General features: G+C 36.2%; 2 protein-coding genes across 25 annotated transcripts in view; one reads left to right on the forward strand and one right to left on the reverse strand.

The window, feature by feature from the left end:
• The window catches only part of MARCHF7 (membrane associated ring-CH-type finger 7), a 55,113-nt gene extending 41,885 nt beyond the window's left edge, over nucleotides 1-13,228 (forward strand). For 13 of the 21 annotated variants that reach the window (XM_065526503.2, XM_005573262.5, XM_074009263.1 and 10 more), the window contains 4 exons: nucleotides 3,672-3,781; nucleotides 7,581-7,694; nucleotides 9,310-9,358; nucleotides 11,948-13,228. In XM_065526503.2, coding sequence (XP_065382575.1) covers nucleotides 3,672-3,781; nucleotides 7,581-7,694; nucleotides 9,310-9,358; nucleotides 11,948-12,006 — 332 coding nt within the window. In that variant the 3' untranslated portion in view covers nucleotides 12,007-13,228. Of the gene's footprint in view, nucleotides 1-3,671; nucleotides 3,805-7,580; nucleotides 7,695-9,309; nucleotides 9,359-11,947 lie in introns of all 21 variants that reach the window. The other 8 variants (XM_074009259.1, XM_045368269.3, XM_045368272.3 and 5 more) reach the window with 3 other exon arrangements.
• The window catches only part of CD302 (CD302 molecule), a 40,616-nt gene that overhangs the window by 3,643 nt on the left and 15,031 nt on the right, over nucleotides 1-21,942 (reverse strand). Inside the window, exons 6-7 of one of the 4 annotated variants that reach the window (XM_065526511.2) lie at nucleotides 21,630-21,740; nucleotides 16,470-16,668 (exon numbers count right to left, since the gene is read on the reverse strand). In XM_065526511.2, coding sequence (XP_065382583.1) covers nucleotides 16,470-16,668; nucleotides 21,630-21,740 — 310 coding nt within the window. Of the gene's footprint in view, nucleotides 1-13,502; nucleotides 16,669-21,629; nucleotides 21,741-21,942 lie in introns of those variants that run through there. The other 3 variants (XM_065526512.2, XM_005573257.5, XM_005573258.5) reach the window with 3 other exon arrangements.

The raw sequence follows: 21,942 nt of genomic DNA on the forward strand, positions 1-21,942 counted from the left end.
GGAATTTACTGATATTAGACCATGAGTACCAGGGGATATAGGAACAACTAGTAAGGTAGAAAACTAGATCAGATTAATAAATGTACATAGTTGTTTGAGATTAAAGGTCTGATCATTAGCATGGTAACAGACAACTATGTTGTGAGGTATGATGGCACTGATTTTGATTTTAATAATCTGTTGGAGGAGTTGGGTTCAAGTTGGAGATGATGGGGATACTGGGAAAATTCCTGAGACTCCCAGTAATGTGGTAGTCAAGTGGTGAGCAGTAGCCCTCTAGGGGGCACAAGAGGAGAAAGCAGTATCTTTTCTTCTAAGCTAGTCTAAGCCCAAGGCTCTGAACAAGCTATCTCACCTGGAACTGCCTTTTCTCTGAGCTATATGGTGTTACGGTAACTCACAGGCTTTGTTAGTCACTGCCCTGAGGTGTTAGATGTACTAAATGAGAGATTACACGTAAAGTGCTTAGTATTTTGACACTTAAGGGCCCAGAAATGTTAGCTATTACCAAAATGAAGAACAACAACTTGACTCAACTTCTGATACATATAATTGGATTGTTAGTGCTAGATATGGAGGAAAACAGATAATATAGTTTATTGTTTAAGAACATTGGCTTTTTGAAGTTAGACAAGCCCAGTTTGGAATATTTACTCGAACACTCAGCTAGCTATAGGGTCTTGAGCATGTTTCTTAACATTGGTTCTAAACCCTGGCTGCTGATCAAAGTCACCCACTGGAGTTTTTAAAAATACAGATGGGCCAGGTATGGTGGCTCACACCTGTAATCCCAGCACTTTGGGAGGCCAAGGCAGGTGGAACACCTGAGGTCAGGAGTTCGAGACCAGCCTGGCCAACATGGTGAAACCCCATCTCTACTGAAAATACAAAAATTAGCTGGGCATGGTGGAGCACACCTGTAATCCCAGCTACTTGGGAGACTGAAGCAAGAGAATCGCTTGAACACAGGAGGCGGAGGTTGCAGTGAGCCGAGATTGCCCCATTGCACTGCAGCCTGGGTGACAAGCGTGACACTCAGTCTCAAAAAAAAAAAATTTACAGATGATTCAGATTCACTCTTAAAGATTCTTAAGTAAGACTAGGTTAGGCCTCAGTTCTGTCTGAGTAACATTGAGTAATACCTCATAAAGTTGTTATGAATGTCAAAAGAGTTATTGTTCATAGTTTCCCACTGTACCAGTTACATGGTAAGTACACTGTTAAATTAAATGGGAGTTAGTTTGTTTTTGTTTTTTGAGACGGAGTCTTGTCACCAGGCTGGAGTGCAGTAGCACAATCTCAGCTTACCGCAATCTCTGCCTCCCAAGTTCAAGTGATTCTCCTGCCTCAGCCTCCTGAGTTAGCTGGGATTACAGGTGCACATCACCACACCTGGCTAATTTTTTGTATTTTTAGTAGAGATGAAATTTTGTCAAGTTGGCCAGGCTGGTCTCGAACTCCTGGCCTCAAGTGGTCTGCCCACATTGGCGGCCTCCCTGGCTAATGTTTTCTGTATTTTTAGTACAGATAGGGTTTTGTCGTGTTGTCCAGGCTGGTCTCAAACTCCTCGCCTCAAGTGATCTGCCTGCCTTGGTGGCCTCCCAAAGTGCTGGGATTATAGGCGTGAGCCACCACACCTGGCCTAGAGTTAGTTTTATAAGGTTATAATAAGTACTTTTCAAGATATGGCCAATTGAATGTCTAGGTCTCAGCAACTGAACTTTCCTGATAGGTATTCAGAAGTATTTCTCAGAGCTACACAAAGACCCCATCTGGTAGAAGGTTCATTCTGGTAGAGATTTATTTAAACATTTATTAAGAAGCTACTGTATTTGGATTGCTAAAGTCTACAGGATATACAAATTTAGGCAGATGCAGTCAGGGTGTAATGGAGAGAGCCCTGATTAAGAAATACAGGAGTAGGCTGGCTGTGGTGGCTCATGCCTGTAATCCAACAGGACAAGGTAAGGGGATCCCTTGAGCCCATGAGTTAGAGGCTGCAGCGAGCCATGGTCATGCCCCTGCACTCCAGGCTGGGCAGCAAAGAGAGATCTTGTCTCCAGAAAAAACGTGTAGGAATAAACGGGTTGCTCCCAGCTGTGTGTAGCCTATTTGAATGACTTAATAAGTCTCTTATTCCATAGAGGAGGAAAATGAAGCCCTAAGATATAAGAGAATCTATTAAATTATCTCCAAGGTCCATATTACATTTTCATATATGCTAGACTCCAAAAAGAAGCTTGGTTTTATTCATATACTCAAAATATAGTGAAAACTCAATATAATTTGACTACAACCCATTTTGAGACAGCATGCTTCTTCAGATTAGCACTCACTTTCAGCTGTTTTCTAGAACATGTATGTAAGTTACTGCTGTCTTGGACCTTATGCCAAATTTTACTCTTAAAAAATTCTTATTAACTAACACTAGTTATTGCAGTTTTATGAGTTCCTTGAAGGCAGGGCCTACTACTTACTCTTTTTTGAATCTCCAAAACCTCTAATTATTGCTTGCACATAACAGTCACTCAACAAATGTTAGTTGAATTGAATTGAAACCTATCTACCCTATTATTCATACAACTTACTCTAATTTTAAGGCCATTTTTCCATTTGAAACCCTATCTGAAAATAAACCAACAAAGGAAAAGGCAGACAGAACCTACATGTTTAATTACACAAGACTACTACCTACCAAATTGGAACCAAAAAACTTAGGAATAATCAAATGTTGGATGAATATGGAAGTTTTCTTTTTCTTTTTAAAAAAATGTTTGGTAAAACAAATACATAAATAACATAAAATATGCCATTTTGACCATTTTTAAGTATACAATTTTCATATTCACAGTGTTGTGCAACCATCACTCCTATTTCCAAAATTGTTTATCATTCCAGACAGAAACTCTAACCATTAAGCAGTAACTCCTCACTTCCTACTCCCTTCTCTGCCAAATCCCTGGTAACTTCTGATCTACTTTCTGTCTCTAAATTTGCATATTCCAGATATTTTATGTAAGTAGAGTCATAAAATACTTGTGCTTTTGTATCTGTATTTCATTTAGCATAATGTTTTAAAAGTTCATGTTGCAGCATATATCAAGACTAATTCCTTTTATGAGTGAAAGGAGCTGTTTTTATTTGGACAAAGGTGGGGTCCCTTTTTTCCCTTTCTAGCAAGTAAGGCAGACACATTCCTTAAACTCCAGAAGGTCTTAGGTATGTGTTGTCACATCAAAGATACTTTGGTGTATCTTTGATGTGACCTTGGGTGTGTAACTAGGTGTTTGAGATATTACATCACTAAACATTGTTTTCATGGCATCATGTCAAAGTACTTAATGAGTAAGTAGGAAGTACAGATGACGTTCCATTGCCTCTGTCTGCTTCCCAGGATCAAGGATGTCTGAGTATCTGGGAGGAAGAAAACAACCAAGGTATCTAAATTATGGTGGTGGCTTATTATCATAGGGCAGGACCTAATGTGCACATTGGATATTATAGACTGCTCTATTAGGGGACATTACTGGTTTACTGCAGAAATGTAATATTTCCTTTTCTTCTCCTTTCCTTTAAGGTTTTATTTATTTTAAGCTTAAAACTTAGCGAGCAAAAGTGTTTTATGAAGACATTGTAAAACTAAGCTTTACTTGTAATTTAATTTTTACCAGGTTCTTCATTAGAAGCTGTAACCACCTGTGAACTATGTAAAGAGAAGCTGGAGCTTAACCTGGAGGATTTTGATATTCATGAACTACATAGAGCTCATGCAAATGAACAAGTTAGTATATTTTGCCTAATTTGGTAAGTGTCTATTCTATGCTTCAAGGACAGCTCTTGAAGAAAAGATTAAATCATGGTCAGAAACCTTGCATTAAAATAATAACAACAATGATAATGTTATTAACATAATTCTGTTACTGCATTAGGTGTTAGAATTTCATAATTTTTTTTTATTTTTCCCTTAAGCTTAGGAAAGTTGTTCCAAAATAGGGATGCCAACCTTATTTCCCCACAGCTGTAAGTTTTTTGAGATGCATAAATGATACAGTTAGAATGAAGAGCTCAATAATTTCCGCCTTTTTCTTTACTGAAGGAAAATTCAGGAGGTGGGGCAGATGTGTGTTTAAGGCGATTACAAGGGTGACTTTAGAGCCAAATTGTTGAAGTGTGGTTAGCATATTTGTTTAAAAAAAAACAAACAAAAAAAGATATGCTGTAAAGGGAATGCATGAAGTGCTTGAAAAACACTTTCTGGCCAGGTACAATATAGCTCAGACTTACACCTAGCACTTTGGCAGGCTAAGACGGGATGATTGTTTGAGGCCAGGAGTTTGAGACCAGCCTTGGCAACATAGCAAGACCCAGTCTCTACAAAACAGAAAACAAAAACACTTTTTAAATGTAGGGGTAATGGGTCTCCCCTCTTTTGTTATATTGAATGAGATTTACAAAACATAAAAACCATTTTGTGTGGCCGCCATCTCTGTTTAGTTCCAAAACATTTTCATCACTCTAAAAGAAAACCCTCTACCCATTGAACAGCTCCCCATTCTGTGCTGTCAGCCCCTGGCAACTACCAGTCTGTGTTGTTTTATGGATTTACTTATCCTGGATATTTCATACAAATAGAATCATACAATAATATATTTTAAGTGTGGGAATAATAGATACCCTTTGAAAATCTGATTAAAACTATGTACCCTTCTCAGAAAATATATAAGACACAAATTCCGTCTCTAGGGGATTCCCAGATCCTTTGAAGCTAATTGCTTGGATCCAGATAAAGAATCACTGATCTAGAGAATGGAAACATTAAGCAGTTGATGTAGCATAGGTGCTACTCTAATGCCAGTTATGTTATTTTATTCTCCGATGCACTCGGTATCCAAAAAGAAAATGACTTTCAGCAAGGCAATGTTTTAAATCCCCAAGGAGTTTTCTGTAGATAGCTGAGCATTGTTATTTAAAAACCAGAGGAAACATGGAAAAGTGGAATCATGCAGAAATAAGTATAAATACATAACTTGCCGCCTTAAAATGAGAGTAGGTTTCAAAAGGATTGTTTCTTCTGCCATCTTCCTTCCCAAGATGCTTCATCCTGTCTCTCAAAGGCAGTTTTTTCCTTTTGTTTTGGTTTTGGTTTTGGTTTTGGTTTGTTTTTTTGAGATGGAGTTTCACTTTGTCGCCCAGGCTGGAGTGCATTGGTCTGATCTCGGCTCACTGTGACCTCTGCCTCCCGGGTTCAAGCGATTCTCCTGCCTCAGCCCCCTGACTAGCTGGGTTTACAGGCATTTGCCGCCATGCCCAGCTAATTGTATTTTTAGTAGAGATGGGGTTTCACCATGATGGTCAGGCTGGTCTCGAATTCCTGACCTCATGATCCACCTGCCTCAGCCTCCCAAAGTGCTGGGAATACAGGCATGAGCCACCGTACCCGGCCAGTTTTTTCCTTTTTGGTCTCAGTCAAGAATGTTTTTATTGTTTTCTAAGCATTTTAATGAACCATATTCTTTAGAAGTTTTAGGAGATACTAGGTGGAGTCATTGTAAAAACAGTGACAGCCTTGATTAAACTTCCTGGTTTTAACTTGTTTGTTCTGTATGAACAATAGATTCTAGTGGCCTGATAGCTACACTGATTTTAAGTGATTTGTTTGTATTTCCACATTAACCAGTGGCTTGATCTTTTGCAAGGTGATAACCTTTTTTTTTTTTTTTTTTTTTGAGATGGAGCCCAGGCTCTGTTGCCCAGGCTGGAGTGCAATGGCGCGATCTCAGCTCACTACAACCTCTGCCTCCTGGGTTTAAGCTATTCTCTTGCCTCAGCCTCCCAAGTAGGTGGGATTGCAGGCACTCGCCTCTACACCAGGCTAATTGTATTTTTAGTAGGCACAGGGTTTCACCATGTTGGCCAGGCTGGTCTTGAACTCCTGACCTTAGGTGATCCACCCACCTTAGCCTCCCGAAGTGCTGGGATTACAGGCATGAGCCACTGTGATTGGCCCCATTTAAAATTTTTAAAAAGTGTTCTGGATATATAATTTCCTTTTAAGTTCAAAATAAGCAACAATAATTATTAAGTGAATCATTTCAGTTTTGGTTTTTGGTTTTTTGTTTTTTTTTTTTTTGAGATGGAGTTTCACTCTTGTCGCCCAGGCTGGAGTACAATGGCACGATCTCAGCCAACTGCAACCTTTGCCTCCCGGGTTCAAGCGATTCTCCTGCCTCAGCCTCCCAAGTAGCAAGTAGCTGGTATTACAGGCTCCCACCACCACACCCAGCTAACTTTTGTGTTTTTAGTAGAGACAGGGTTTCGCCATGTTGGCCAGGCTGGTCTTGAACTCCTGACCTCAAGTGATCCACCCACCTCAGCCTCCCAAAGCGCTGGGATTATAGGTGTGAGCAACCACAACTGGCCTCAGATTTCTTGAATACTCAGTAGACTGATAACCAGTTAGTTGCTGAAGCTGGTACTAACAACATAGAGTTCTTGACGTCCAATGAACCAGTTGCCCAATTCAGTTTGTAAATAGTTCACTGTAAAAATTACAGGACAGATTAGATTTTTAATAATACTATATTTATGATTTATATTCATGGCTTGAAAACATCTGTGGGCGGGGGAGAGAAACTTTTAATCTGAGTAATATGAACCCCTTTAAATTACCAGGTTCAGAGAAGTATTTAAAATGTGACAGCATTCGCATCTCACTCTCCCTTGAGCTAAATAAATACCTCTTGAAGCTGCTTACTTTGGGGCTTCTAGACTAACTAGTGCCAAGTAGACATAAAATGTCATATACCCTATAGTTCAATAGTGTATAGCCAATCACTAACCAACATTATTTCTGTAAACCAATGTTGAGAATTCAGAATGAACAACTTTTGTTACCTCTCCCTTCTGGATTTGTCCTTTTTTCTTTAAAAATTTGAGCTTTTCTTTTGTTCTCTGGGGCACTCTCCCCAAGGCAACTTGGAAGTGTGAGCCTGGCAGCAGTCCTGAACCTTAACTAAAATAAACTCTGTTAATTTTGTCTCAGCTGCTGCTTTTTAGGTTAACACAACAGAACAGTTTTGAAGAACTGTTTTTACTAACTACAAATTTCTGTGTGAATGATCTCTTACCTTTATTCATTCTTTTATTTACTGTGCCTTTAAGTTCATTGTATTACACAGAAAAACACTTGAGCTATCAGAATAGTTATAGTAGTATATTGGCATAGCTATAGATGAAATGTAATTTTTAACTAAGCATATATAGCTATAGCCATTTGTATAATGAAATCTGTGAGCTTTATGGAAAACCAAAGCATTCATTCCACCATCAAATTATTTAAAAGTTCCATTTTTATATAAAGTCATTACACTAAAGAAGACTGTATGAGAATAAAAAGTAAAATTTTATGAAATTATAAAGGATAGTCTTTTTTCTTAATAAATGGCATTGTATCCCTTACTAGGAACTGGATATGAATACATTTCCTCTAGTTTATCAGTGTACTGTGAGTATCAATCTCAATTCTACTAATTTTTCATTCTCTGTATTTTTCTTTTCTCCTGTTTGCTTACCTATTGAAGGCTGAGTATGAGTTTATCAGCTCTGGTCTCTACCTAGTGGTGTTACTGCACTTGTGCGAACAAAGCTTTTCTGATATGATGGGAAATACAAATGAACCAAGCACACGTGTCCGAGTAAGTAATAATGAAGTCGGGGAGAGGGAGGGTATGATGCAGCAAGTGTTTGCCTTGGAAAGCAGATTGTTTTATATGTTGACATCTTATTTCCTTTGGGAAGCTTTTATTTTTTAAATGTTTCTTAAAAATAAAGATACTGTAGATTTAATGGAAATTGCTGTATTCTATAACAAGCAGCCTGATTTTCTCATAAAGTTATTTTAGAGAAAGAAGTAATTTTCTAGCTCTCGAAGGTAATTGGAATGTATTTCATTGAAAAACAGAATTGGAAACATCAAGGGAAAATGGGCTTTTTATTATTAAAACAAAAACAAAACCTGAGTATTATCACTTAGAAACCTGAAATTGAACTCCAAAAGCCAAAGAGTATGGGAAATTAACTTCAATTTATTTGTTACTGTTCTACAAAAGATTACCAGTGTACTAATTTTAAAGTGTCCATATTACAAAGTATTTTAGATATGGAATAGTTGGTTGTTTACTGTGTACGCTGTTGGCCGTAATATGACATTTGGGCTAGCTGTATGTTAGGTATTTATAAGTAAATGATGCTCTTTGCCTCAGTGTACCAGAAGAAACTTTATGCTCTGCTGCCTGGGCCATTTTGTGTAGCAAGGGCTAAGGTCTCTATATATCTGCCATTATTGTAGCATTCTGAACACTTCATATCTTGAAATGTGTTCATAAATATATCCTTCAGACTTCCTTATATAAATGTTAACTTCGGTGATAAAAATGTAGTAGAGTTCATGTAATGTTTTTATTTTGAACATTATCAAGTAACTGCAATTCAACGTATATAATACTTTCTAAATTAGTAAAATATTTTTCTTTATTTTATCATCATGTGGACATTATTCCAGTGAGCCAGTTAATAGATAATTATCATTGAAGAGCATTCATATTATCTATCAGGAGCATTCAGAATTTGAGCAAAGATCTCTTGACTTCTAAGTACTTTAGAAATTGTGAACCCTTAAAACCTTAATACCATAAAATGATTTCTAAAAAGGTACCTTAAGTCTTCAGAATGAATAAACCATATAAAACATCTAAGAACTTTTGAATTCATGTGTTTCTAAAAGTTCGTATTAAGTTTTAAAAGTGGGAAATTACAGAATGTTGAATGATACTCCAAAGTGGAAGTCATTAGGATTTTTTTTAATGTATAGAACCAAATGTATACTTTTATCAAATGTAGGTAGGAAAATATTGGTTCTTGGGAGTTTTTGTGTGTGTGTGTGTGTGTGTGTGTGTGTGCACCCACTGAAACTGAATTTATTTGGGTCCAAATACAAGGGTGGTTTTTTGGGTTTTTTTTCCTCCATTTCATAATTTTTTGAAGTGTTTATAAGCAATATCATTGGATAAAATTATTGTATCTGCTCCCAATTTTTAAAAACTGGTTTCTACATGATTATAAAGATTATATAAAACATTTAAAAATTAATACCATTAAGCTTGTGATTTTTGATATTGGGGGGAGAAAAACCCCTATTTAAAGGCTTAAAATGATGTTTGACTTTTTAAGTAGAAATGAATCTCCTATACTGATTCTCTAGAGCCATTTGCAACATTTAAACTACTGTATTTCTTTCTGCATTGTTTCTAGTTTATTAACCTTGCAAGAACTCTTCAGGCACATATGGAAGATCTCGAAAGTAGGTGGAATTTCCCCTCCCCAGACTTGTTGAATTTACTTTTGCAAATTAAACCCAAAGCAAAACCTAAGTATATATTCTGTTCTGCCAAATTAGAGTTCATTTATAGACTTAATAATACCAAAATGATTGATTTGGGAAATATGGGTTGGGCAACTGACATTAGTGTTTTTTTTTGTTGTTGTTTTGTTTTAAAGCATATTTTAAGGTATGGAAGGATGTAATTTTAACTGCATTTTACTTTTTTTTTTTCAAAGAGAAATTTAATGTTGATCACCTTGATTTCAGGATTTATAATAAAAACGAAGGCATAAATCTTAACTACTAATCAAACCACATTTCTTAATCTGTTAGGATTTTGTTTTGTTTTGTTTTGTTTTTGGTAAGAAATTTTACCTGTTACTCAGCTTTGTTAGATCATAAGAGATTATTCCTGGGCTTATATATGATTCCAGGAAAATATGGGACAGGGAATCCTAATTCTGAATCCATATCAGAAGCCATAAAGGGCTTTTGTTTGTGGGTTTTTTGTTGTTGTTGTTGTTGTTGTTTGGCTTTTTTAGGTCCTCATGGACCTTTAATAGGTAGCCAGCACTGCCAACAGCTCCAGTCTCTTAAGATCACATTCCAGCCTCAGGATTTCTGGCTGGGATTATAAGTGAAGGCACTTAATTCTCAAATCTTTACAGGCATCTGTACAGCCTATCCTCTTCTTAATGTCCTGTAACTTCCAGTGTGCTTCATACCATGTGGGCACATGTATTGGCTCTGGAACAGCTAGAAATTGAAGATTGCCCCACCCACCCCCTACATATTTTACTTTTTCACCCTTTGTTGCCCATTCCAAAACACTACCTGAAGTGTCTTTTTAAAATATGTATTCTGCAGTTGAATACTGAAGAATTACTTTCTGTACTCATCTTCAAATTATTTGGAATGTTATCTATAGTGCGCACAACATTTTTACTTTTACAGAAAGCTCAGCATCCTTTGAAGTAAGGTTTAAAAAAGACTTAGTCCTCATAGGAACCTTTTAATTCTAGGTAATCTAAATCATAGATTTTTGTCATTAATTCTATACTACTTTCAACTTTTAAAAGGTCTTGAGATGAAACCAGGTAACATATTTTCACAATTTTAATTAGGATATGTGAAAAGAAAGGAGTCAGTGCGAATTCACTTGGTATAAAATTTTTTCTCTTTATACCTTCTTTCAGATCCCTTAGGTTGGCCTAATACAAAGGTCTCTGTTTTTTTAAATTACAATTTATACTTTGTCCAATATCATGATAGTAATTTGTTTCAGTGTATGTTTTCCCCAGATTTCTCCATTTTAAAAAACTCACATTCTCGTTTAAAATTTGATTTCTTAAACATAGTATTGTCTACTCCTAACATGTGGGAAGAGAAAGATGAAGGTGAAATATGTCCAAACTCAAATGAGCATGAAAGACAAGGGGCAAGTTAACCCCTAAATATCAGAGTATTAATACATTCTGAAATGGGTTCTGACTAAATTGTCCTCTCCTGTAGAGTTAAATGGAAAAACACAAGAAGTTCCTTAATAAGCTATATAATCTTTTAGTTTGGTATTTCTCAGTGATACAGCATAAGAGTTTATATCAGTCATGAGTTAGTTATATGCTTGTGTCATTTATTAAATGGATTTAAATCTATTAGTGTTGCATAGTTTTTCTGTGCTTTGCCCTAGGTTGATTCTGTTTGTTGGATGCTCTTAATTTGTCCAGTGTAAATATAAATAGAGAGTGCATTAAGCCTTTTTGCCCTTGATAATGGGGGAAAGATGCTGGTTAGATGTTTATTTTAGTGAGCTTGCATTTTCTTTCACATGCAAAGCAGTTCACAGAATTCATAGTTTTATACTTACTATGTCTTTCCTAAAGACACCGAGGATGCTTTATTTTTAACTCTTGAGCCACTAGTGACTCTTGAATAAATTGAGGTCAGAAATGTTGCAAAAGTGATAAGTTTCTGACAGTGTGGAGAAAGGGGAATAATCAACAGTAGGTTTTTACTGAATCCAATTATTTTAATTTAGGCTGTGTCTATATGAAGCTTTTTTGACTTACTAAATGAACTTTTATCTTGGCATTGTATAGACATAGCTTTGATGTACATTGCAAGAACACCCATAACCTCTTATTCTATGTACATTTCTTTTCATTCTCATCGGATGCATCAAACATGCAGCGGTAATAAGCCAGATTCTACTCAGGTGTGTGAGAGCACTTGCCTTAAGTTCACTTTTTTCCTAGTGTTTATATATCATTAGCTACTATGAACACAGACTGATCTCAGAAACGTTTTAGAAGATGCTCTTGAACCACATTTTTAAGCATTTTCATTTTTATAAAAATTGATATAACATTACAAAAAGATGTGGGGGCGGGAGCATTGTGGTTGGTCAAACCACCCTAACCCTGTCACACAACTTATCATTTTGATCAAACAGTATACTAAATTGGGATTTTTGTTTTTACAAGTCATTGCTGTTCTGGCTTCATATTTACACTTCCCATTCTTATCCCCCTTAAAATCATTCTTGATCATCCTGTTTTCTTTCAACAGCTTCAGAGGATGATTCCGAAGAAGATGGAGACCATAACAGGACATTTGATATTGCCTAACTTCATATAAGACAGATGGATGATCTGTAAACACAAATGTTTATTAAAAATGGCAATTAAATATAAATTACTTTTGTGGGGGAATGGCTAATAAATACATTTACTATATATAAAATGAATATATACATACACATGTATGCCTGTATATATATATTCATTCTCAAGTGTTGCTGAATTAAAATTCTGCTGGACTTTTTAACATAGCAAATCTGATGTTTATAAACTGGTAATCAAAAAGGTTTTTTTCTTTTAAGTAAGTGGGGAAGTATTACCCTTGTTTTAAATAAGCAATGCCTATCAACCCTTTTTTTGTGTTCTGATTACTGTAGTCTTATTTATGAAAAAAGGTTTGTGTTTTACTCTTGCTAGTGAGAAAAGTGGGACAAAATATACTTTTGAAATAAAATGCTATATGGCACCTAATTATTTTTTCTTTTAAAATGCCTTAAGTTGCAGTCTCATTTTGATAATCATTTGCTTCCAGTGTTTAAAAATTTAAAAAAGAATGGGGAGGTTATGAGAAGAGCATTATATTAGGTTTCCAAATTTAATTTGAATTCCAAATTCACTTAGCAATAAAATCTAATTTTTAAAAAGTATATAAATATAAAATGTATAAATGATGGATAGATTTTTGTATTGATTTGTAGAATGCAGATTATATTTGATAGGCTATAGTATGTAGATATTCCTTTTAGGAATATTACAGCTCTAAATTATATGAGACTTGCCAGTCCGCTATTTGGTTTAAAAAAAAATTATTGCAATCTTAAGTTAATGGAATATTTTTAAATCCCACATTCAGAGTTTAAAACACTGGTTTTCAATGTGTTTTTTAGTGTTGTCACTTCTTTATAGATAAATATATAAATAACCTGTTTGGATCCTGGTCGTTTCTAACTGTTCCTTGGTAATTCTGAGCATTTATTTGATGACTTAATATTTTTCACTACCTTTGGAGAACAGATGAACATTATTTACCACGAATGGATCTATACTGTGGTCATGAGTTGTGTATACTTCCACAACACTGTATTTTTCTTCTGTCAATACCCTTAGGATACACTTTAAAACACCTTAAGGTCTGATGTTATGGCAACAAACTACTTTTTCAAACCTAAATGGAACCATGTAATTTCTCAAGTGAATGAACAATTTGCCCACACTTAGTTTGTTGGTCTTATGTAAAACATTGGCTCGAAATAAAGTGCACACTGATTTATTTTAGTTTGAAATGTTTCCTTTTAAACTGGTGCTCAAAGAAGACATCAAACTTCATAACCAAGAATTTTATTAAAATTGCAAATCTCATTTTAAGCAGTAATATAAATGTTCTAAAATATTGCTCACCTCTTGCCAGTTATCTTTGCATTGTCTGTCTTAAAGCAAAAATATAAAATTTTAGGGTGGTAGTTTTAATATATTCTGTGGGTCCTTAGGGATGCTTTGAATTTGAAGTATATATACTTTTAATAAAATTCAGTATGACAATTATGTTCTGCTTAACCCATAAAACTTTATTTAAAAATTTTAACTAAATGGTACAAAACATTGATTGGTATGCATATAAGATAATTCTGTATAGTTTTGTCATTAAATGCTAAATGACAGTGATAACAATGGCTTAAGCTTTACAGTATTCTTTTAGTTCCCTAGTACCACTTAGTATTTAAATATTGTCATATTAGCTTCAGATTATCATGTAAATGACAGTAGAGGAATTAGAGAAAAGGCTTTCATTGGTTATCAGTTTTAAATTCTGAACAAAAGAGACCATACACTGCTCACTACAAAGAATGCAATTTTCTAAGAAAATGTAGTTTAAAATGTTACTCTAAATATCTGCCAAAGAATTATATTGTTATTACTAGCTAAAACCAAGATGTTGAAGAAAGCAGTTTCTACATTCTGAATGTAGTAAACAAGCCTGCGTGTGTAATCCAATTATCTCTTGACTAATGAGTAGATAAGGGGCCTGTTATAGATGTTCTGGTATATAAAGAAAATTAAAATGTAGGCCGAGCGTGGTGGCTCACGCATGTACTCCCAGCACTTTGGGAGACCAAGGTGGGTGGATCACTTGAGGTCAAGAGTTTGAGACCAGCCCAGCCAATATGGTGAAACCTTGTCTCTACCAAAAATACAAAAAGCCAGGTGTGGTGACAGATGTCTGTGGTCCCAGCTACTAAGGGGACTGAGGCAGGAGAATCGCTTGAAAACCTGCAAGGCGGAGATTGGAGTGAGCCAAGATTGAGCCACTGCACTCTAACCTGGGCGACACAGCGAGACTGATCATATATGTATATAGCACTTCATTACCAGAGGCCATGAAACCAAATGTTGAAAATTAAATCAGAGTTTAAAACAGCTGTTTTGGAAGAGTTGCCATTAGGTAGAAAGTATCAAAACATACAAAAGAAAGTTGTATGGGAGTTGAGTGGAAGGTAGGATTTAAGAGCAGCACTGCCCAATAAAGCTTGCTATAATGAAAATGTTCTATGATGTATGTTGCCCAGTATGGTAGCCACTAACCACCTGTGATTTGAACACTTGACAATGTGGCTAATGTAATTGGGAAACTGGATTTTAAACTATACTTAATTTACTTAAATAGCCTCATGTGGTTAGTGGCTCATTGGACATTGTAGTTCTAGATGTTTGAGAGTGTTGGTTTTAAGTTGGACTTAATCACTTTCCTACCCAAATTCTACCACTCCTTTAAGAACTCCTTTAGAACTCTTAGTTGATATAATAACGCCATAATTTTACTTTGCCTGTAGTTCTTCAAGGAGTGGTACAATTCGGATAGGAAAACCAGGGAGGAATTCCAAGGTAGTATTCAATATTGACATTAGTAATAGTCTATCAATAATAAAATAGACATCTCAAACACTACACCACATCTCAGAAATGTAAAGCTCTTACAGAGCATGCTTGTGCTTATGTAACAGCTGGTGTAATGCCTGCATTTTCAGTACCACATAGCCACACTGTTAATAGTTTTGTGTCACTTTTTAGTTACTTATGTCTCATTAATGATAGTGCCGTTAATTGTGATGAGTGTTTTCGATTCATGTGGTCAATAAAAAGATTACAAAAGCTGGGACTTTGTTGCCATTAGTCAAGCTAGTGAGATAGTGTATCTCCCCATAAGAAAGTAAGATAATTGATGGGGTGTGGATTCAGGAGAGGGATTACTTTTCTTTGAGCTTCAGACTTCTAAATATAGACAATATACTTCAGTCAGTAATGGATCACATATAGAACAGTGTTCCCTTAGTAGACCACATTTTTACTGTGCCTTTTCTATATTTAGATACACAAATACCGTTGTGTTACAGTTGTCTGCAGTATTCGGCACAGTAACATGCTGTGTAGGTTTGGAACAAAATAGGCCATACCATCTGGGTTTGTGTAAGTACAAGCTGATTTTCACACAAGAAGATTCCCTAACTATGCATTTCTTAGAACGTATCCCCATTGATAAGTGATACATGAGTAATTTATGTGAAATTTATACATTCTATCTATCCTGTTTTTGATTTATTGATGGTGAGGAAAACACTCATTTCAGCTTTTTCATTTTTTTACTCCCCAAATGATTTTCACCTTTTTCTTAAAATGTACAATAAATGCACTGAAAACTGATCATTGTCACTACAGTTGTACTTAGTGTTTTTCTTCGGTTTTTGTTTACACAGTTTTCATGTCGTTGAAGGAAAAATTTATAAATGCTTGAGGAGAATGAAATACTTTGTACAGGGGAAGGTACAAAAGGTACGGTGGCAAGAAAGAAATCCTTAAAGGGGCACTAGGATATATAAGTGTTAACCTAATTGCCAGCTTTCTCCATGCCATCCTGGACACAGCGATCATATTTTGTTTCAAAAGACTTATAAACATTAATTAAAACGAGTCATTTGTGATAAAATGGTGTGTGTAATGAAACTAAAATTATGTGGTGTGGGGTGTTAAAAGTTGTAAAATTTTCTTCATCTAAATCATGAAATACACATTCTAGAGGAATTATCTGCCAAAGAAACAATTATCAAAGATACTTAAATGTATGGAATGTACTTAAAATCACTTATTCCCCATTTCATGTTTACTAATAAACATATGTGGTCAACTAGAAGGGAAGATACGGCAGGCAAGATAAATAGGCTGAGCTTTTATTTTTATCTGCTTCTTGGGCTTTAAGCTTTCCTTCATTCAAGTGACAGATTCTGCATTTGACGGGATGCTTAAAATCACTATATTAGATCTAAGATCATTTCTAAAACCTGTTTTTTTAATGAACCTAAAGATTCTTTTCACAACATGAATACATAAAAATGTTACTGGAATAAGGAAAACCATTAAAGCTCTAATATCCAATGTCAAGTTTTATATTAAAATTTTTCCCAAGAATCTCTGCCAGGGCATTTTGTTGATGTCTTAGTGCAAGATTACCAAAAACTTACTCAAATTGAACAGGATATTCATTTTCTTCTCCAACTACCAAAACACAGTCTTCGTTATAAGGTGATTGGGGTGCGGTTGAAAAAACTGTGGTGAAACGAGAATCAGAATGTTTTTTGTACAGGAACCAAATGATTGCTCCCAAAACTGTCAAAATTACTATGCTAGCAATCACCAAAGCTGATATTAAAATATGGTTATCTGAAAAGGAAAAGACAAAAGAACATATGGGAGATTAGGGTACACAAATTGCAAGTATATTTTGATGAGCACAACTGTAGTTTTTTTAAACATTTCTCTGTTGAGAATTTCCCACACTGATGAGAAAACCAAAAATTGCACATTTGTTCCTATCAAGATTTATATTTCTTGGCCTGAAGAATATTACTCAAATTTTCTAGGAAGTTGTGCACTTCTCCACTCTACTGAAGATCCCAAAATGGAAATCACCCAAGTACACCATGCTCCAGTTTGTGTTCCTTTGCTTTACTTTCTAAGACTACAAATTCAGACCTACTGTTCCCTTTAGGAATTCTAGTATTTAGATAATGTGTTACATTATTGAGGTTTAATGGTTCACCTGGCTTTGGGGATTTAAGATTTGTTTACCTGAAAAAAACACCCAAGAGCTGCAGTAAAAGTACCTTGCTTTTGGGTGTCTGCATTCATTCATTCTTTGTGTGTTTCCCTAAAGTTCTATAAGTATGTACAACTTTGCAGTTCTTGCCTGTTCAAACCCTTGTAATCTTTCTATAAGAATCCAGTTTAATAAATTGAGGAAAGTAACTTGGTTTAGGAGGATGAAAATACTTTTGGGCAGGTACTTGTATTATGTATAGTAATAGACTAAAGAATGTGAAAAATTTTCAGAATAATTTTGACAGATTTTTGATTATTAAATATATTCATAATACCCATTATTTCTAACTGGTGCTTGTTAAAATGAGACCTGGAAGTATATAAGATTAGTGAGATAAATCTGGCCAAATTATTTGTTAAAGTGAGGGAGAGCCATTGATATTTTTCAGATATTGACAGGATTTTTTGGGAGGAGTGAGGAAATGGTCACAAGTGAATTATCTTTTAATCCTGAAATAAAATTTGGTAGTAAAGATTTGGTAAGGTGTGAGGGTGGATTTGTTGGTATTATTAAAGACATTAAAATGAAAAAAAAAAAATGCCAAGAATTCTGTAAACTGAGTTCAAATGGGGTTCTTCCATAGTTTTTGGCTACAGCAACCTTCGCCTTCTGGGTGCCAGTGATTCTCATGTGTTAGCCCGGGTAGCTGAGATTACAGGCACATACCATGATGTCCAGCTAATTTTTGTATTTTTAGTACAGAGTTTTGCCATGTTGCCCAGGTTGGTCTGAAACCCCTGGCCTCAAGTGATCTGCCCCCCTCGGCCTCCCAAAGTGCTGGGATTACAGGTGTGGACCACTGTGCCCAGCCCCGTAGTTAGTTTTCTTAAAATTAACATAGCCCATTTTCAGTGTAGAACCTTAACTTTACCAATGTGAACACACTTTATTTCAGTCTACTAATGATTGTACAGTAATAGCTTCATAATCAGTAGCATCTACGTTAAAAATAGGTATTACATGATGGTAATACAGAAAAACAAGTCTGAAAGATCATGGTAATTGAGAAATATTTACACACTAAATTATATAGCTTTAAAAGACCTGGTATCCTAAGAACTGGACAGCATCCAAGATGGGTGAGACACAGTAAGTATGTATGCTGCTTTTTCACATTCTGCAAGTGACCTTTAGCCAAAGTTGACTCCAGAGGTTTTAGTTAGCTGCATACTATTAAATGTGTGACAAAGTCAGTTGTCAAGGCAACTGATGAGCAGTGTATTAAAACAATGTGTAGTTTGTATCTGGAGGTTAGGATAGTTTTACATTAGGAAATCTATTATCTACCTCATTAATTAAAGGAAAAATCCATTGCTTGAGCGTATAATAGCTATTTACCATGAAATCCTACTTTTTTAAAGAAACAAAATTTAGGAAAAATACTTTTTAGCCTATCAATGTTCCTTACTTGAGGAGACATAACAAACACTGAAACAAGCTTTCACTTCTTTGTCATTTCTTAAGCCCATTTAATCCATTTTCTCAACATTCTGAAATTCCTGTGGCAAAGGTCAACAATGATCTCTTTATGACTACATGCATAAACACGTGAATGTTTTAGTTCAACCTGAGGCAACTAGATTGTTAGCGGTCCAGACTTGAAGTTATCTCCTCACTTGGCTTCCTTGACTTTGCTCTCTCCTGTTTTTCAGACGACTGCTTCCTAGTCATCTTTGTGGACTCAAAGCTTTCCATGGTTGATCTCAACCATTCAAGTTTTGTATGTAAATCCATAGATAAATATGTGTGTGTACCCCCACTTTACTCCCAAATCGCTTCTGAATTCCTGCAAATAGCCACTGCCCAGTCATCCAATCTGGAAATTATAGACTTCCTCTCTATTAATTATCAAGACTACACATTTTTCTTCTGTTTCCTATTTGACTGCTACTTTCATGCCCTAGTTCTAAACACTGATCATCTGAGGACCGAACTATGTATAATCCACCTCAAAAACTATATGAAACATTTTGTTGGGCTGTAACCTCAGGTTAGTTTGAGTGCCAACTGTGTGCATTTAATTCTGAGGCACAGGGTTTAAATGACTTGCCCAAGTCCATTTAGTGACAGCAAAAATTCAACCCTTCACCTTGGTCCTGATTTGTCATCTCAGATAACCTGTCCTTGAAGATTTAACTCCCGTGTCCTCTCTAGTAACCTTTGCTGAACCCAGCTTGGACTAACTTGCCCTTTCCTGTCTGCTTGCCACACTAGGTGCATCCGACGATGGACACCTTAATTCTGTTGAAAGTATTCTTCCCAAGGGAGTCTTCCAGCTTACACTTGGTATGAAGGGGAACTCCCTGTTTGCCAAGATTGCAGCTACACTTAATTATTGGGTGGTTTTCCTTGCTGTTTCAACTCCATGTTCTCTACCGTTACTCCTTAAAGTCAGACTAAGCCTAATCCCTGTCTGTCTACATGACAGGCTTTCACTTTAACTTTAGGTCTTGATTCTGCAAACTCATGGCCTTATCAAATGAGGCCTTCCCTGGCCACCCTATGAAAAATAAAGTACAGCACCTCCCTTCTTGCACTGGAATTCATCCTTATCTGCCTGTTTTCCCTATAGGATATGTCACTATCTCACATATTTTTGTTTTACCCTTCCCACTAGAATGTATGCTTGAGAGCAGGGGCTTTTGTTTTGTTCATTGCTCTGTCTTCAATGTCTAACTTTAGGAGAAAGTCTGACACAGTATTTACTCACTAAATTATACACACATATTTAATATGCATTTACGTACACATATATACATGTAATGAATTTAGAGATTACTTTTTCTGTAGTCTGAAGACCCTATGTTGCCAGATGTTTCATCTATTCATGGTTTTGAAGCCATAGATCTATTTTTTTCTAAACGTTCCAACTTACATGTATCTCTGTTTTTTCCAAAGTAATACATTTACATAGCTTAGAAATCAGTTCTAGAAGATACGTAATGAAAATACTGTGCTCCTGCTCCACTACTACTCACCTGAACATCCATTCCTTAAAGTTAACTACACTCCTGTTGCTTCAGCTATTTATCTCCATGTCTAAATAACATGCTTCTGCTACTTGATTTTTTTAAATGTAATTTAAAGAATTACATGTAACAAATAATATCTTAGCAGTAGCATTAAGTATATTCACTTCGTTGTGCTACATCACCACCATCCATTCACAGAACAACTCATTTTGTAAAATGGAAACTCTACCTATTAAATTCCCATTTCTCCCTGACCTAACCCTTGGCAAAGAGTTTCTTGGTGAGGTTGACTACTTCAGGTACCTCATACTGTAGGTAAGAATTATACAGAACTTGGCCTTTTGTGACTGGCTTTTTTTTTCTTTTCTTTTCTTTTCTTTTTTTTTTTTTTAGATGGAGGCTTGCTCTGTCTGGCCCAGGCTGGAGTGCAGTGGAGCGATCTCGGCTCACTGCAGCCTCTGCCTCCAGGTTTCACCTAATTTTTTTTTTTTTAGTAGAGACGAGATTTCGCCATGTTGGCCAGGCTGGTCTCCAACTCCTGACCTCAGGTGATCCACCCGCCTCGGCCTCCCAAAGTGCTGGGATTACAGGCGTGAGCCACTGCGCCCGGCCTGTGACTGGCTTGTTTTGTTTAACCTAATGTCCTTCAGGTTTATGAATGTTGTAGCGTGTGTCAGAATTTTCGTGTCTTTTAAGGCTAAATGATACTCATTTGTATGCGCAGATTACATTTTGTTTATCTCTTCATCAATGGACATGGGTTGCTTCCACCTTTTGGCTATGGCAAATGATGCTATGAACATAGATACACAACTATCAAAGAGATGGGTGTACGGATATTAAAGACTCCTTGCTTTCAGTTATTTGGGATACATACTGAGAAGTGGAATTGCTGGATCATACGGTAATTTTAATTTTTTTGAAGAACTACCACACTGTTTTTCACAGAGGCTGCCCCATTTTACATTCCCACCACAAGAGTTCCAATTGCTGCATATCCACACTAACGCTTGTTATTTATTGTCTTCTTCCTATAGATGAATGAAGATGTAATTCCTGTATACACACGAACTCAACACTTCTTTTCTTCTCCTCTGTCATAGTTCTATCGTAGTAACCCCCAAATAGAAAACTGACAAAGGACTCAGATTCAATTTTTTTGGTTTTTAGATGTAGTCACTCTGTCACCAAGGCTGGAGTGCTGCAACCTCCACCTCCCAGGTTCATGTAATTCTCCCTGCCTCAGCCTCCCAAGTAGCTGGGATTATAGGCACTCGCCACCGTGCCCGGCTAAGCTTTGTATTATTTAGCCCGGCCCATATCCAAATTTAAAGAAACAAAAGTTATTTTAAAAATTCCTACCAATAATAAAGGCAACTCGATAAAAATAATATGGGTGGCTGGGCATGGCGGCCCAACGCCTGTAATCTCAGCACTTTGGGACGCTGAGGTGGGTGGATCGTTTGAACCCAGGAGTTTGAGACTAGCCTGGGTAACAGGGTGAAACCCCATCTGTACAAAAAAAATTATCTGGGTATGGCGACCCACACCTGTAGTCCAAGGTACTTGGGAGGCTGAGGTGGAAGAATTGCTTGAGCCCAGGAGGTCGAGACTGCAGCGAGTCAAGCTCCGCACTCCGCACTCCGAAAATGGGTAAAAGCCTTTTCACAAAAGATATACAAATAAATAATCATCTGAAAGGTGCTCAACATCATCAGGTAAATGAAAATGAAAGCCGCAAAAAGATCACTACACACCTGATCTGAATGGCTAAAAATAAAGAAATTGACAATACCATCATGGGGTGAACATGGAGCAAATGGAACTTGGACACGCTGCCAGTAGTAACATGATTTAAGCATT

The sequence above is a fragment of the Macaca fascicularis genome, chromosome 12 (assembly GCF_037993035.2).
Source record: "Macaca fascicularis isolate 582-1 chromosome 12, T2T-MFA8v1.1".
NCBI lineage: Eukaryota > Metazoa > Chordata > Mammalia > Primates > Cercopithecidae > Macaca > Macaca fascicularis.